Source organism: Polypterus senegalus, chromosome 17, assembly GCF_016835505.1.
Source record: "Polypterus senegalus isolate Bchr_013 chromosome 17, ASM1683550v1, whole genome shotgun sequence".
NCBI classification, from domain to species: domain Eukaryota; kingdom Metazoa; phylum Chordata; class Cladistia; order Polypteriformes; family Polypteridae; genus Polypterus; species Polypterus senegalus.
The window spans coordinates 96613444-96631218 of record NC_053170.1 but is presented as its reverse complement, the minus strand read 5'-3'; the positions used below and the strand labels follow the sequence as shown (position 1 = coordinate 96631218).

At 45.5% G+C, this 17775-nt stretch overlaps 1 protein-coding gene across 1 annotated transcript; it reads left to right on the top strand.

Moving 5' to 3' along the window:
- The first annotated feature begins 3162 nt into the window (after positions 1-3162).
- Positions 3163-17347, top strand: mrpl38 (mitochondrial ribosomal protein L38). The gene is made up of 9 exons (XM_039739622.1): positions 3163-3285; positions 6796-6975; positions 9217-9351; positions 9604-9815; positions 12064-12136; positions 12829-12874; positions 13632-13790; positions 15161-15297; positions 17086-17347. Exons 1-9 carry the CDS (start codon positions 3198-3200, stop codon positions 17220-17222), a joined length of 1167 nt encoding a protein of 388 aa, XP_039595556.1. The 5' UTR covers positions 3163-3197; the 3' UTR covers positions 17223-17347.
- Positions 17348-17775: the final 428 nt, after the last annotated feature.

Sequence of the window (17775 nt, the reverse complement as noted above, 5' to 3'; positions counted from 1 at the left end):
AGATTTCAGTCTCGAGTGGCGCCATTTCAGAAAATACGCCGCCGTCGGGCTCAAAGTTCAGTTCACACGGATTAAAAGAAAGAAATTCACGTTCAGCGTTTTCCATTACACTTTTGAACTGTAGTTCATGTTCAGTTCATTTTGTATTTTTAAGGAGTGAGAAGAAATGAGCCACGATTTTACTTTTTCGATTTCGCGTGCCTTTTATTAGGCCATTTGTTTTCTTGAATAAAATACAATAACACTGGGCGGAGCTTCACCGCGTGCTCGTGACGGCGGGGGTGCAACTTCAGCACGGACAGCGCAGATTTGACTTCATGGCAAAACATTCTTACGAAATAAATATTCGTAAAAATCCATTATCTGTGCTTATCTGAATACCGTGTTCGGATTCGGCTCCGCACCTACATTACCATCCATCCATCCATTTTCCAACCCGTTCAAGCCGAGCACAGGGTCACGGGGGTCTGCTGGAGCCAATCCCAGCCAACACAGGGCGCAAGGCAGGAACCAATCCCGGGCAGGGCGCCAAGCCACCACAGCCCCTACATGAATTAGCTACAACGAAATGACGTCAATGGCACAATTAACTAAGGTGGTTGCTTTTCAAGAACGTAGTGCTAGCCCGAGTTCGATCCCACTTAAAGACTCATCAGATCAGAATTGAAATCTTTATAACCAATTTGAACTAAATAATTTTGAGAGATACTGTGGAAGGATCGCATAAGAGATCTGTTCGGGAATCACCAAAATCACCATCAAAATGCGATGTCTAATTGCGGATGGCAGCTCACATATTTACATTAATGCATTTCTATTCATTGCCATTTGACATCCATGAACCCCTCCATTGAATAAGGCAGTGGTTCTCAACCTGTGGGCGCGAAGTAACAAAGGGGGGCGCGAAGATGTGAAAAAAGAAAACATCTGTTGGAACCAAAACAAATTAACTTAAACTACATTCTGATAATAGAACAATAAATACTGTATAGAGTTAGATAAATGTCGATAAAAGTTAAGTAGGTATAATCAAATATGCACTACATTTCAAAAATGTTGGGGGCATTAAAACTGGAAAACTCTGGTTGCAAATACTTAAAGGTTGAGAAACGCTGGAATAAGGTGATAACAAAGCCACTGTGGTAGATCTGAATTTGCTCTGCTGCATTCAAAGGTGTCAATCCAGAGCACATCAGAGAGGCTGAGAGACACGACGCAGATCAGTCACCGGCACAGACACACACGGGGCACTCCAAGGTGAGCAGTGCACATATCAAGGTCGGCATTAAAGATTGAGTGCTGAGGCAACAAAAGCAGCGGGATAAACACATCTGACCTGCTGTTGAAAAAGCATTTGCTTTTAACAGCAGCATCCCTCCCTGGTGAACACATCTTCAAGGTCCGGACAGGTGATCAGTAAAAGTTTTTAGTCACAGCACAGTGCAATAATAAAACATTTCCTAAAACACATAGTTGTCCAGTCTGTATCATTCCTAAGCAATCTTCCAGTAATAGAGGCGCAATCCCAGTTACTAACACATTAACACTCAAAGCAAGAACACATTCCACCTTATCAATTTAATATTTAAAAATTTAAACCGCTAAACCCGCCATCAACAACTACAAAAACAGTTGAAATCGTTACTCAAATATTTTTTTTGTTATAGACATAAAACAAGATGCACGTTTCCATTTGATATATCTTTACTAGTGTTCTCCTTGTTCGCTCCCGGTCCACGCTGGAATTTGCTGTTTAATAAAAAAAAAAGAAAATCAGACTCTTTTGGGTCATAATTTACAGGGTGGACGTGGGACCCGAACCCACGTATGCTTTAGTATGAAGCGGTAACGCTACCGCTGCACCACTACTATTTTCAGGAGGATGGTATATAATGTATGTTTTTTAATGTATACATGTATGTATGTAGTGAAGACGAAAACAATTATATATAGATGTATACTATATGACATACCTTCAGTGTTGCATGAAAACGTTGAGGCGAAGAATGGATATTTAGGAGAGTATTATAGTGAGAGATGTGTCGTCACCCGTATTGCTAAAGCTCTTCTTTGCAGCATTATGCATTCAACAAGTCGGCGTTTGTATGATGTATAATTTATAATTTTATTTTTTGCCACAACGTATAATCGGGCACGATCATTTAACATGTATTGATCATCTACAAACTTTCATTTCAATGGGAATTCTGTTGAGTTTTTTAACTCTGTTGATGCCATATGTAGCCTACTTCAAACGGGAGCTCGTTGAACAAATAATGAGTGGAAGCTTTGCGTAGAGTACTGAGATTGCGTCATGACGAGCTTTGAACGGTCTCTGAAGCCTCAGACATGCGTACTAGTGAGATGATGACGGAGCTACCGAAGCCTCAGACATGCGTACTACTGAGATGATGACGAGGCAACTGAAGCCTCAGACATGCGTACAAATGAGATTGCGTCATGCTCCGCACCGGGTAAGGCAAAGCGTTTAATGTGGAGCCAAACCAGATCCCGAAAGTCACCTAAAACTGAACTCGCCTTACGTTCAAGTTCTTCACCTGCAAATGCGTTACGTTAAGTTCACCGTTCTTAGAAAAATGAGCTCGTTCAATGAAGGCGCTCTTTGGAACTCGTTCATGCGCAACACTGTTAGTGGACCGACTCGGCAGGGTCGGAGGCAAATATAGGCTGTTTATTATAATTATTTAAAAAAAACAACAATCAAATGCATTTATCCCATCAAGAATCCCAATGTCTGTGCTTTCTGAGAAAAAGACTGTGGGGAGAAAATAACTCTCTAACTCCCAGTATACGAACCTCAAACCTGCGTCTTCAGACCCCCATTTGCTTGAAAAAACAAGCACACTAAAAAGAAAAAGAAAAAAACAGGAAAATTCGTACGCCAAAAGAATTGGTGTGTATTTTCACACAAAAAAATACAAAAAACTAAGCGAATTCTATTCAGAGAATTAATGGACAGATAAAATAAAAATTGTGGCGAACAGCAGCCTTTTTAGCAGGTCTTATTTTCTTTTAAAGCACGTAAAATGTATTCAAGTTTTCATTGTAGTCATTACTGAAATGGATGCAGGAAACCTCCATCCTGTAGGTGGCGCCGGAGGCCCGCCGAGTAATGCTATTGCTTCAGTCGGCGAAACGTCTTTAAAGCGCGTCAGCGCCCGTTGCTTTCTGGGAAGATGGCGGTGCCCTTGGTGCGTGGAGTGGCGAAGAAGGTGGCGCCGATATTTTTGTCTCAATGGGGACTCCTAGGGATCAGCACGTCAGGTACAGAGTTGACCGGATGATCGGGTGGGGGTTAGGGGGTGAAGGGAGAAGACCTCTGGCTTAGGTTGTCGCCTTTCAGTCTCTCTTTGGGACACCGTAAGTGAGCGGAGTGAATGCGACTTGGCTTCCGCGCTTGTGTTGTGTGGCTAGGAGTTTTTTGTTTTTTTTTAATTTATAATCACTATTCTTCTGGTATCATTATAAAATGATTAGTACTACAATTTATTCTTTCATATCTGTATGTCAATGGATAAATAATTTGCATGCCCCAGCGTGATAGAGGGATCGGGTCATTAACGAGCTGAGCTGAGGAGACGTTTCTCTTTTTTATTGGGTTTGTGTTTTTTGCTCTTTTTATTTTTTTTTAAAGCTCTTTATAAGCGTGAGTGGAGTTTGACATTTAGACGAACTGTAACAAACACAACGCATTTTCTAGAACCACAGCCGCACTGCTGTTTACCTGCACGGCGATCAGCCACAACATTAAAGGCGCCTGCCAATGCCTTGCCTCTCTCCACGAAGACGTTAGCAGATCTTGGAAGTGGAGAGCTGGGACGTCCATGGATCGCACTTGTTCTTCCAGCACATCCCACAGGTGGCTTTGGACGAACAGTCAACCCCTCGACTCCGTTATCCTGTTCCTCAAGCCATACCTGCACAATTGTTTCAGTGTCCTGCATTAGCCACTGCCATCATGGAATCCCGTTACCATGAAGTGGTAAATGTGATCTTTAGGTCCAGTGGGTGTCAAAGTAACATCCAGATGACTGCCAGGACCCATCAGAACATCGCCCAGAGTACCACAGTGCATTCTGCTGCCTTCTCTTCCCCAACTATACGACGCACGCGTACCCGGCCTTCAAAGTGATCTACGAGGAAAAAGGGATTCAATCGGACCAGAGCACCTTCTTCCATTGCTGCACGGTGGACTTCTGACACTCGCATGTCCACTGCTGGAAGTGCCTACTGGGGGCAAGGGGTCAGCATGGGCACTCCGAGTGGTCTGCAGCTGCATGCCTGGACGCCTTTCATCAGTTGGTGCTACAGCAGCTCTTAAAGCCTGGCATCGGATCACCGGTTGTCCTTCCTCTGACCACTGCCTGCTGGGAACACCCCAGAGGACCTGCCATCTTGGAGATGCTCAATCAACAACAACATCATTTATTTCTATAGCACATTTTCATACAAATGTTGAAGCTCAAAGTGCTTTAAAAGATGAAGAAAAATATAATATAGTTTGAGGACTCGGAGTGCTGGAGCGTTCTCTCTCTATTTGTTTGCTTTATCATTGCTATTTTATTTATTTATTTATATATATATATATATATATATATATATATACACACACACACCCACCTAAAGAATTATTAGGAACACCTGTTCAATTTCTCATTAATGCAATTATCTAATCAACCAATCACATGGCAGTTGCTTCAATGCATTTAGGGGTGTGGTCCTGGTCAAGACAATCTCCTGAACTCCAAACTGAATGTCAGAATGATTTAAGCCATTTTGAGCGTGGCATGGTTGTTGGTGCCAGACGGGCCAGTCTGAGTATTTCACAATCTGCTCAGTTACTGGGATTTTCATGCACAACCATTTCTAGGGTTTACAAAGAATGGTGTGAAAAGGGAAAAACATCCAGTGTGCGGCAGTCCTTGTTGATGCTAGAGGTCAGAGGAGAATGGGCCGACTGATTCAAGCTGATAGAAGAGCAACTTTGACTGAAATAACCACTCGTTACAACCGAGGTATGCAGCAAAGCATTTGTGAAGCCACAACACGCACAACCTTGAGGCGGATGGGCTACAACAGCAGAAGACCCCACCGGGTACCACTCATCTCCACTACAAATAGGAAAAAGAGGCTACAATTTGCACGAGCTCACCAAAATTGGACAGTTGAAGACTGGAAAAATGTTGCCTGGTCTGATGAGTCTCGATTTCTGTTGAGACATTCAAATGGTAGAGTCAGAATTCTCGCCCAGATTGTCCCAATGTCCTTTACATCTTTACCTGAGCTGACCCTCTAATGTCCTCATTTCTAATCCTGTCCATCCTCGTCACCCCCAATGCAAATCTTGGCATCTTTATCTCTGCCACCTCCAGCTCTGTCTCCTGTGCCACCGTCACCAACCCATATAACACAGCTGGCCTCACCACCATCCTGTAGACCTTCCCTGTCACTCTCACTGACCCTCGTCTGTCACAGCTCACTCCTGACACTCTTCTCCACCCTGCCTGCACTCTCTTCTTCTTCTTCACCTCTCTTCCACAATCCCTCACTACTACTATTTCTATGCCTTAAAAGAACATTTCTGTTTGGCGTGGTGGTGCTCTGGCGAAAGGATCTGTGCAAGTTATGGGTTTGAATCTCGGTGGTCCCAGAAACAGTGCTGAAGTAAGGCCCTCGACCTGCGCAGCACAAGTAGCTGACCCTGTGCCGAGACCCCCCTTAGCGTCTCTCTGGAGGGTAACTTGAGCTATGAGGCAAATAAAGAGAATTATTACAAAATTCTGTTTACAAGTAGTAGAACCTGGCGTGTTAGTAAATATACAGTAAGGCCTCCAGAATGTTTGGGACAAAGACCCCCTTGTTTTTCCCCCACCCTCAATTCCCCCCCCCTCTGCTCCACAGTTTCAAATTACAAGTTGAACAATTGAGACGCGATTAAAGTGCACGGGGTGGACGTCCATTTTAAAGGAGTCTGCACACATTGGGACACACGACACTTCACCTACGTGGTTCCCTCCCCATTTCAGAGGACAGTTGGCATTGTCGCAGGCGTTTGTGGTCTCTCGGGTAATCTGGCAAATCACAGTATGGGCTCCCGGCTGCTCGCCTCAGTTGATTCGTCTGGCCAGTCTGAACGTGTGCAGATACACGGCGGGTCCTGCCAGTCACTCCATGACCTTTGCTGGCTGGCGTCTTCCAAAAGGGCAATGCCACCGTCACAAGGGGAAGGTGAGCCCCATCAGAGCGGTTCTCAATGTCTGCCTGTGTTCCTACAACGGTCTTCTCTTGACGGAATTAAAAGTATGGAGCATCTTGGGATGTTTGTCCACAGTCCACGCCAACCTCTGCCAGCTCTTGTGTGTTAGTGGAGGCCGTGATGTCCAGTTAGTGTGACAGAAGCTCGTCCATTGTATTCACTTTGATCGTCTAAAATAACGTTCAGTAGAGATTTTTTCTTTTCCTCTGCCAAGCTGCAGGTTCAGCCCTGAGCCAGGAAATCGTTTTTCGGATTCAACTCGTATTTGTGGATTTCTTTCATAAAATTGGAGCCCCGCTTAGTGGGCTTTACTCCGTGCTAGGGAGGTGGGCCTAATAGAGGGTCTAGTGAACGTATATGTGAGAAATTTTAGGAAGTGCCCTCACTTGCCTTTTAAATGGATGAGGTGGGCTTGTGTGGATGTAGGTGGGCACACGCGAGCTGCGCTATCATTTTTTTTTCTGCCTTTGACATTAAATCCGCTTCCATTAATCCAAAGTGTGTTTCTAATCTTCCAGCCGCTTGTTGTGTAAAGGGGGTCCCTTTAGGGAAGATGCCCAATGAGGACATTGACACGAGTAACCTGGACTCCCTAGAGAAGTACCGCAGTTACCACCGATACCTGAAGGCGGTCGAAGAGGAGAGCGAGAGGCCTCACTGGTGGAAAACATACCGGGACTACATCACTCGGGGAAAAGGTCAGTCAGTCGCTCGGTCGTCTCCTAAAGTGCTTAGTCCTGAACAGGGTCACGGGGGGCTAGCAAAGGGCGCCAGTCCATCACAGGGCCAACACACACACACACACACACACACCCCGGGGGCAATTTACAATTGGCAGGCCCCCCCTCAACTGCAGGTCTTTGGATTGTGGGAGGAAGCCTACAGTGACACACATGCAAACTCCATACATGTGGACCCTGACTGCCATACCGCGAGGCAGCAGCAGTGGGTATAGAGAGGAATCCCCCCCACTTTGAAATATTCCCTTTTTTTTTTTTGCTTTACAGCCTTAAATGTAAACACACAAACCAATATTTTTTCCAGCTTTACTTACTCAATGCAATCTCTAACATCCAAGTGAAAGACATCACAGCTACAGTTGAGAAGAATTTTAAAAATGAAAAGCAAGAAATACTGAGATTAATAAAAGGACCCCCAAGTCAATCCGGTGTCCGTGCCCACCATCTCCATTGCGGTTACTGGCTTCCTCCCACCTGTGCTCAGTTGCAATGAGTGCGATTAGTGAAGCTGTTCCTGGTCCATTCATTCCCTTGCTTAGTAGTACAACTGACAGCAAACAGCTGACTATGGGGGGCAAGTCACTTTCAAAAGATCTCGAGGATAGAGTTGTGGACGGACATAAGACAGGAGATGGAGACAAGAACATCTCAATGGCTTTATCAATCCCAAGGAGCTCGGTAAAGTCCATCGTAAAGAAGTGTTTGGTACTTCTAGGACCCTCCCTGGATCCTCCAAACTGGATGGAAGAGCAAGGAGGAAACTGGTAAGAGAGGCTACTGAGAGGGCAATGGCCACTCTGAAGGAGTTACAGGATTGAGTGGTCATTGTGTGCATGTGACAGCAATTTCACAAGCGCTCCACCATTGTGGCTTGTTCGAGAGGGTCGCAAGGAAAAAGCCACATCTCAAGAAAGGCCCCATTAAGGCTCATTTTGAGCTTTTCCCAGAATGCACCTTGAAGATTCTGATGCCAAGTGGAAAAAGTTCTTATGGTCAGATGAGACCAAAATCAAACTATTTGGCCTCAATGCCAAACGGTACACCAATGCAGCTCACCGCCCACGACACACCATACCTACAGTAAAGCATGGAGGGGGCAGCATCCTGTTGTGGGGGGCCTGGGCCTCTCGTTAGGGTAGAAGGAAAAATGGATGGGGCAACATACCATCAAATTCTGGAGGAAAACCTGCTACCCTCTGCTAGAACGTTGGAAGATGTTGTCATGTTCACCTTTCAACACAACAACCCGAAGCACACAGCAAAATTGACCACACAGTGGCTGATGGAGAAAAAAGTGAATGTCCTGGTGTGGCCAGTCAGAGCCCAGACCTAAATCTGTGGAAAGATCTGAAGATAGCAGAGCACCAACACTCACCATCCAATGTGACCGAACTTGAACAATTAAACTGTAAAGAAGAGTGGGGGTCCAAATATTACACAATCTAGGTGTGCAAAGCTGATAGAGAAGAATCTCAACAGACTCAAGGCTGTCATTAAAGAAAATGGGGGTCAACAAAATGACATGGGGGGGGTTGATCCTTTATTAATCTCAGCAGGTCGATTTTGATTTTTTTTTTTTTTTAATCATTCTTCTTAACTGTAGCTGTGATATCTTTCATCTGGATGTTAGAGGTGGCATTGAGTAAGTAAAGCTGGGAAGAAATATTTTTTTATGTGTTTTCATTAAAGCAAAAAAAAAAAGGTAATTTTTTTGAAGGGGAAGGGGGGGGGTCTTTTCTATTAACACTGTGCTGTCCAGAAAAGGCAAGGAGGGCCAAACAAACAAAAAAGAAATCCATCCATCCATCAACCCGCCATATCCTAACTACAGGGTCACAGGGGTCTGCTGGAGCCAATCCCAGCCAACACAGGGCACAAGGCAGGATACAAACCCCGGGCAGGGTGCCAGCCCACCGCAGACTAAAAAGAACTTCATTTCCTAATCCAGCACACTGCATTCATGCACCACTCGCAGCCAATTTAACCCAAACAGCCAAATGCAGAAGGTGTTTGGCCTGACGCACTTACGGCACACGTGAGACTAAAGGTCTGGCGTCAGTGGAGGGGCGGAGAACAAAAACTGCGCCCTTCCAAAACCCGACTAGGACGAAGAGATGGATGATGGGAGAATCGGCCCCCTAGCAGAGGTAACTGGCACTAACTTGTGAATTCTTCTTCTGTTGCTCGTGTTTGGCGCAGGGCACACGGACGCCGTGGACATCGGCTTGCCCTTTTCTCGTGGTGCACGGGGCCGAGAGGTAAAGGAGAGGAGGAAAGTCCTGAAGGAGAACCACAGGAGCAGCGAGATGGAGCGGGCAGCACGTCGGCGTACATGTACGTATCTGACCTAATCAGGTCATTTCTTCAACTGCGATTGTGAATTTTTGTGTCACGTGTAGATGACTGGGCTGCCAAAGGGTCATTTTTTGGAACGATTGCCCGCTTGCTATGCAGTTCACCCTCTAACCGTGGGATGTGCGGTTGTTGGATTATTGTGTTGTTTTTGTAATAAGCCACTGGCTCTGGGGTTTGTTTTAAGTGTGACCAGCGTGGACGGAGTTTGTAACGAGTCCCGTTGTGTTTCAGTGCACGTTCCCCTGCCTGACATGAAAGCGGAATGGGAGAAAACGAACGGCCGCTATCACATTCGAAGAATAGCCGAACACTACGGCATATACAAAGACCTGCTCCAGGGTGCCCATTTTCTGCCCCACGTGCCAATAGAGATCGAGTACAGTAGTGGGGAGGCGGTGGGCCGGGTGCCCGTGCATCATGGGAATGTTGTCACTCCCACTGAGGTAAGTTCATCGCAGAAAAGGAAAGCTCCATTTCCCATAATACCGCTCTGGCTCGCTCTTGATTACTCGCTGCAGTGGATGAGCGAGGGCAGCATGGTGGTCCGCGCTGCCGCTTTGCAGATCCTGTGCCCTGGTGTTGAATCCCAGGCCTGGCTGTCGTCTGTGTGGAGTTTGCAGGTTCATCTTGTGCGTCTGTGGGTTTTTCCTCCCATAACCCCAAAGGGTTGAGGGTTAAGGTGACCTGGCGACCCCAGATGAACTCTGTGAGAGTGTGTGGGTGCGTCCGTTGCAGGGCTGTGGAGTCACAAGACGTGACTGGGTTGGTAAAAACGTACCCACTCTTGGCTGGAACTAAATTTTAATGTGGGGTTCGGACCATCCACTGATTGCAGCACGTTGCTGCACCCAGCACACGGCGAACCATCCTGGTTGAGATCCAAGCGGAGCGGGCAACACCTTGGCACCACACTTTTTAAACTTACTGTGGCAATTTCTGTGGTTTTCCCTGCCAGTTGGAGGACCAACTAATGTGTTAATTTCTAATTTCACTTATACTAATACAAGTTTTTCCTTCTAGCCTTTTGCTAAAAATATAACTTTTTAAAAATTTTGTAAGCGTTATTTAATATTAAAAAGCCACAGCAGCATTGCCACAGCCTTTTAAACCGGTGCTGAAAAGTAGTCTGCCGATTCACTTGGGCAGTGATGGAAATACGAGGGCTGACTGAAAACGTACCAAATCTTTTATTAAGAATCAGACGACCCCACAAGTTCATCTTCATTTAACAAAGTCGCTTCCTTCAAGTTCAATGTGCCCACAGCACGCCTTCTGTCAGTTCATTAACCCCGGCAATGCTGACGTCTGTAACCGCGGTGGATGCTCTCCGTCCTTCACCGACCTTAAGGTGCATCCACCCCCAAAACGCAGCACCATGGTTGATTGTATAAATCGCTGTACATTTACTATAAAATTTCAAGAATTTCATAACCGCTCTTCCATAGCTTAATGCAATGAATGAATTCAATCTCGTGCCTCTGCCGTACTCTCACAGGAGCGTCTTCTGCATCCGCCGTGACGACACGCACAGGCTCCTTCCGCTCGCAGTGACATTATGCTGAAAAATACACACACACCCCCCTAGAGAGACGTCGTTCATATACGCCTGCACAGCAGTCCTGTGTGTACCTCATGACCGAGACACTTGGGTGATTTGGCACTCGTCACTTTTCAGCGAGCCCTCAACCGCCTCGTATCTTGTGTGCCTACAGTAATTGAATTACAAAGAGGGGACTCGGTAGTTCGATTAAACCAGGGGTCTGCAATCCCATTCCTGGAGGGCCGCAGTGGCTGCAGGTTTTTGTTCTAACCCGGTTGCTCAATCAGAAAGCCATTCTTGCCAATAATTTCATTTCACGGCTTGTTGGCGCTTTAACTCTGCTATGTCAGCTCATTCTCGTACCCTAAGGATCTCATCCAAATGATTTGAAGGCCAAAATGGACGAGTAATTCTCAGTCCTTCACTTTTTTCTCTTCACTTTCCTTCCAGGTATTTAATTAAACCCAATAGTGCCTGATAAACACACAATGGTAACGAGCTAAACGGAGAAATGCTGGTCTCTCTTGTATGTTGTTATTAATTAGGAGCAATTTAAAAAACACGAATACAGCAGTTTAAGACGAAAATAAGCAATAAAGGGTCAAAATCTTAACAAGCGAGTCCACTGAAGTGAAGCAGGAGTGTTACTTGAGCAACAAAGGCTTCTTATTAAGCAAATGAGTTGGGGGGGGAAAAACCTGCAGCCACTGCGGCCCACCAAGACCCCTGGATTAATCGGAGGCCTCCGAGTGTACCGACTCCACAGCCCTGGTTAGTGGGCCTCGGCTCTCGCGCTGCTCCTAGTGCTTAGAGGTTGGGTTTGGCTTCATCTCCACGTAAACACAAATTAGGTAACTGGATCGGAGAAGGTTATCTTGCCAAATGGGTACGCAATTCTGCCATATTAGTATCTTTATTTCAGCTGGTACTAAATCCACGACTGGCCATACTGTGTAAGCCGCCGCGCTCTACCGACTTCATACTGCACCTGTTAGTTTGGCAGATTACTCTGAAAGTTGGTGGTTTAAAAATGGGTCATCTTCCCCCAGAAAGTAATTGGTACCTACCTCATTCAGTGACTGTAAACTCAACCAAAGCCACAGTTATTGACTTGTAGTTTTTATTTTTTTATGGTTATATCAAATGTTTAGGCATGTTCTCCTCCACGTGTGAATTTTGAAGCAGAAGAAGGATCGCTGTGGACGTTACTGTTGACTAATCCCGGTAGGTGCTTTTTATTTCTGCTGTGAAAGCATCCATCTTCCCATTTACAAAACCCAGTATTTAACCATATTAGGAAATGGGTGGGCCGTCAGAGGGTACAGTCACCCCCGACACACACACACAACCTGTAATCAATTTAGAGTCCCCACTTAACCAGGCCTGCTTTTGGGAAGGAAGAGGAAACGACATCCTTGAAAAATGTGAGCACCGCGAGTCAAGCCGAAGAGCTGGAGCGGTTAAGGAAGTGGCACTAAAGTACAACGGCGGCACAAACCACGCTGTGGGTTTCATCCACAACAACTGCTCGCCAATAAGTGAGCTGATCTAAAGCAAGACGAGACAAGATGGGGTGGCCAGGTTCACTTATGCATACGTCCAGAATCACACAGTGCCAATTTAGAATGGCCGTTTGCGTCTTTGGGGATGTCGGAGGAAACCCGGGTGCCAGGATGTAAGCAACAGCTGTTCAGTTTCGAAGAGTGGAGAGGGTCGTGGGCATCAAACTATAGAGGGATGTTGGGGGTTCAGAGTCTCTCAGGTGGGTTTGTCGTGTGTTCTCAGTCTCATCAGAACAATCACGTTAACGTAACACCAACAAAGACGCACAACGTCTGGTGCTCGTAATCCTGTCAGTGTGTGAATTACATTTGATTTGCCTGAACTGACTGCTTCTGCTCTCCTATTTTAAATAGATGGCCATCTCCAAGATGACGAATCTGAATATCTTCACTGGCTTGTGTAAGTAAACAGTTGAGATGTTCTAAACTGAAGCTTTTATGTACCACCGTAGAGGGTTCCTTGGACCCTTCATATTCAGGGTATTTGTTTTGTTTGTTTTTTTTAAACAGTACAATAAAACGATTTGTCTAACGCCCTTCATTGTATGCCAACGCTGACCATAACACCAAACTGTAGCTTGATTTATTTTTTTACTGGGAGAACCTGAATGAGCTTTTTCATGTTTTTCACTCTGCCTGTGTGGCAGTATGGGTCACCCTCCTTGGCGAGGTGTCTCACGCTCACAATTCTGGTGTAAATACCATTTGTCCCAAGTAGGACTCTGGGTAAGCCATTTTGAGGAGATTCAGAATGCTGCTCAGGACAGTATACTGCGGCCATCTGATGTCTGAAAAACATATTGCCAAAAAAAATAAACTTGTGTGCTGCCACTCAATATTAATGAAAACGATGAAAAAGACCAACTACGTCTGACTGCCACTGAGGACTACAAGTTGCTGACCTCCAGTCCTGCCGACTGTGCTACAGGAGTGAATGGTGAAGGCCGTTGGTAAACGAACACCCGACCTTAACGTCTGATTTACCGCAGTGTCAGAAGTCATGCTATTGGGTGATGTGTGGACGTCTTTGCGAGTAAAAATGTTCTAAATGACAAAATTGATGTAATGGACTATTATGCCACAGTGTCTGTACGAGACCACATTGAAAACACTTTTTTTTTTTTCTTTTCTTTTCCTTGATGCATCCTTTGTTTTAGTGGAAATATTCCTGGGAACGCAGTGCAGTCTGGAGAAGAAATATGTCACTACATCCCACCATTCCCTGCTAAAGGAACAGGGTACCATCGGTTTATCTTCATCCTCTTCAAGCAGGACAACCGTATTGACTTCAAGGAGGACAGCAGGCCCTCGCCGTGGTAAGGACCACAGAAACTGTAAATTAAAAGTCTTTTTGTGCATGTAGGCTTATTCATATGAAACTAATGCAGCAATCAAATAAGATCTAAAAATTTTGAATATTTTTAATTCCATTTTCCCAGATTTTTTTTACTTGCAACGTGGGGAAAAAAACTGCACACTTAATTTAAACATGAAATATGATCTAAAAGATGGCGCTGTGTGGTTAAAGTACTATTGTAGCCCTGTTAGGGGTCCGGCCCAGTTACTGTCGCCATTTTATTATGGGTATTCTGGTTTCTTTCTGCCTTCTTAAGATACACAATTTAGGCCGATTTGGCAACTCGGTTGGCGTGGTGGTAGTGGGTACCCAGTACTGCTGGGACTGGCGCAAAGTGTGAGTTTAGTGTGGAGGTGGAGTAGGGGAGGGGTGTTGGAATAAAATCTGTTAAGTTTGACGGCTTGCTAGCAGGAACCATTTGTTTCCTAAACGTTTTTCCTACGGTATGTCGTAATATTTTGAAGATAGAGAAGACAGAGTGAGGTCCTTGGGCAAGTGAGGTCGGGTTCATTGCTGTGTGTATGTGGTACAGCGAGATTCTTTGTTGTGTTCTCTCCTCCAAACAGTGGCAAAAATATAAAATAGTCGACATAGGGTCTGCACAGCTACAACATACTGGCTGTCCCCCCCGCAGCTCCACCCACGTGGTAATGAAACAGGACAAACTTTAAAAGTTAAAAAAAATGTAATTCTGGCCAAGCGGAAGGCAGGTGAACACCACCGTCAAACGTCGGCACCCTATCTGATGGTGTTCAGCTCCGACGGGAGAGCGTCCCTCCCCGTGGCCGTGATATCTCTGCCAGTGAGCAGCTACCCTCTAAAACACACGTAGCTCTGATCTCTCTCAAAAACGTCAAACGATACTCCTTAGCAATCTGCAGATGAGAATGTCTGCTGAACAAACGGGTATCGCTAGCTAAGAGGAGGCGAGGTGCGCTCCAACAGGTGGCGAGAGGTGAAGTGAACAGAGACTGGCGTGTGTGTGAGGAGGGCCCCGCCCACTTCCCCTCCCCTCGGCCTGCAGCCTCCGACTCGGATTAGTGCGAGCAAATCGCTACCGCAAGCCAACTGATACTGTGTGCGATGACAGAAATCGCCAAATCAACCAGAAAGTTCAAGGAAATTTCTAGAAAGAAATCCATTAAGTAGTTCTCTCGTGAAAAGCAGACAGACAGTCAGACGTTGGATTTTATATACCATATTGCTGTATTTGTGCAGTTCTAACACTCGCACTATCTGCTTATGCTTTCTTCCCTCATCTGAAAAAAATGAGGAATTCCCTGTGCTTGTTCTAGTGAAGTTAACGGCCATCTTCTCCTTGTCCGTCAGTCACAGCCTTCAGATGCGCACATTCCAGACTCTGGACTTCTACCGGCGACACCAGGACGCCATGACGCCAGCGGGACTCGCATTTTTCCAGTGTCTGTGGGATGACTCTGTGACCAACACGTTTCATCAGATACTCCGTAAGTAGGCCGAGTCTTTGTAAATAAAACGCACGTCCTGCTGTTGCACTCTATAGAGGTGTGTGTTTAACAGCAAAACCCACAGGCTCAGTTTCCTGCACTAGTGATAGGGAGCGTCAGATTCCGCCTTTTGGACCTGCAGATGATGGAATCTGTGAGTCTTTATGAACGTCTGCTTTGTTTCATCATACAGACAGACTGTTACAGACATTCATTAATATTCAGAATAAGAGGTTTAGCCAGTGTGGTGCAGCGGACCATCAAGACACTGGACGTTCAACCACAGGGCTCCTCTCATTTTCTATTAAACCGCAGGGTTACTCTCAATTTCTATCTCTGAGAAAATAAAAGAGAGAGTGGTCTGTGGTCTTGGATTAAAAAAAGCATCAGCTGAACACAAACAGTACGTACTATTTAATAATAAAACACACGACTTCAAGCAATCTGATCAGTCTGGCTTTGGTGACGTGATTGACGGAGGAAAGGCCGGGCAAGAGAGGCTGAGACGGAGGAGGAAGGGTAAAGGTGTAGGAGGCATGCTGGGAGTCGCCTTCAAAGACTGAAAGTATACACAAGAATGATTTCACAATGGCTCATCTACCATTGGTAGCAGTCAAAAAGCAGACAGGAGGTGCCTTGAAATGAGAGTCCGAGAAAGCAGGCTTTATGGGCACAAACGAGGGCAGGAGTGCCAGGCCAGAGCGGTTCAGACACACAAGGATATCGAGGAAAGGCCAAGGAGCAATGGCGAAGGTGCACGTAGGGCATCGACGAGTAGCATAGATTGTACATTATTTTTCTCTTATTTCAAACCATTATTAAAGTATTCCATCTGAAAAGGGACAAAGGAGAACGCCATCTCTCATTCTTACGGGTGACGGTCTGAGTAAGCAGTAAATGCCCACAACCCCACTAAGCTAAAAGCTGAATTCTGAACCACAGCTGGTATAGGAAGGTCAGTTGGACTGAATGTGCACATCTTACGGTGGCCCAGGCATTTTACTGTTAACGGATGCAGTTATTTATTTGTAAAAAATGTTTGGAATCGTATGATTTTCGTTCCACTTCTCACATGTACACCACTTTGTGTTGGTCTTTCACGTGGAATTCCAATGAAATTGATTGATGTTTGTGGCTGTAATGTGACAAAATGTGGAAAAGTTCAAGGGGGCCGAATACTTTTGCAAGCCACTGTAAGTCTGTTTTTCTAGTCCTTGCGGTTCAGTAAGAAGGTCGATGGAAGGAATCTCCAACAAGGTGACGCAAATCTAAATGTGCTGTCCTACCAGAGACAATACAAACAAACGAACAAAAGGGTCAGCCTTCTGATAAGACACCCGGACAGAAATTCAACTTAAAGTCGTTGGCCTCAGTTTCTGGATTTCCTGCGCTTGTGTGCCGTCGCTCCTGGTTTCCCTCTCCAGCGGTCCCTCCACACGTTTCTGGTTTAAAAATTCCCCCCTTTAAACAAAACTGTTCTGCAAGTGCAACGGCTCCTCCTTTAAAAGGTGCAAATCGCCCCCAATAAGAGGTAAACGGCATCAAGCCGGTTTTCCCAGGTATACATTTAAGGCCAGGACAGGACAAACTAACGGGTGTCACTCTCTACATGTGACCTATGGTGTGTGGCACAGGGTTTTAATGAAGTGGGTTATTCTGGTATTGTTTTATTGTAATCTTTCTATTGCTTAAAATACTCATTTGTATTTTTAGTCAAATGCCGACTTGAACCGTTGGCAAACATGTTCATGTTATCGTCTCTCTCTCTCTCTCTCATTCTTCTAACAGACATGAAGGAACCCGTGTTTGAGTACCACCGGCCGCCAGTGTACCACCCTCCACAGAAGAAATTCCCTCAGGGTCAGCCACTGAGGTATCTGGACAGATACAGGAACAGCAGCGAGCCCACCCACACCATCTACTGAAGCAGAACTTTCTAATTCGAAGAGGCATGCCTTGACAATCCTGTGGATCTGGATCAGAGGCATAACTTCCATTTTGAATGTTTTTACATTCATATTTAATAAAATTGCAACATGAAAGAAATACATCAACTGAGCCGGTCCAGTTTATTTTTATTTATTTCTTTTTTATCCACCACTAATTCGACCGGATGATTTGTGCAAGGCAAGACCTTTTCCAGAAATGAAGCCATCATCCACATTCAGAAGCTTTCCCCAACACCCCCATTAACGGAGCCAGCACCAGACCACATGCCCCTGGCACTCAAATGACATTCCATATAAGCAAGTAAAGTTTAACAAAACTATGTTCGAAACAAATCAGCCACCACCCGTGACACTGGGCTATCGTAATGGTGCCAGTTATTCGATCTTTAGGATGTGGCAAAAACTTGTGTGGACGGACAGACAGACGCTGACATATGGAAAGATCAAGCAAGCAAGCCGTGTGTCTAGGCTGGGAATAAAACCAAAATGGCCCTGGAGTGGTGAGGCCGAGCAACGACCACACATCCAG

Bases quoted from the DNA above. Each gene is read 5' to 3' on its own strand.
- mrpl38 (XM_039739622.1), top strand. From the start codon at position 3,198: ATGGCGGTGCCCTTGGTGCGTGGAGTGGCGAAGAAGGTGGCGCCGATA. The intron at 3,286-6,795 runs GTACAGAGTTGA...CTAATCTTCCAG, and splicing joins CCTAGGGATCAGCACGTCAG to CCGCTTGTTGTGTAAAGGGG. The intron at 13,791-15,160 runs GTAAGGACCACA...CTTGTCCGTCAG, and splicing joins GACAGCAGGCCCTCGCCGTG to TCACAGCCTTCAGATGCGCA.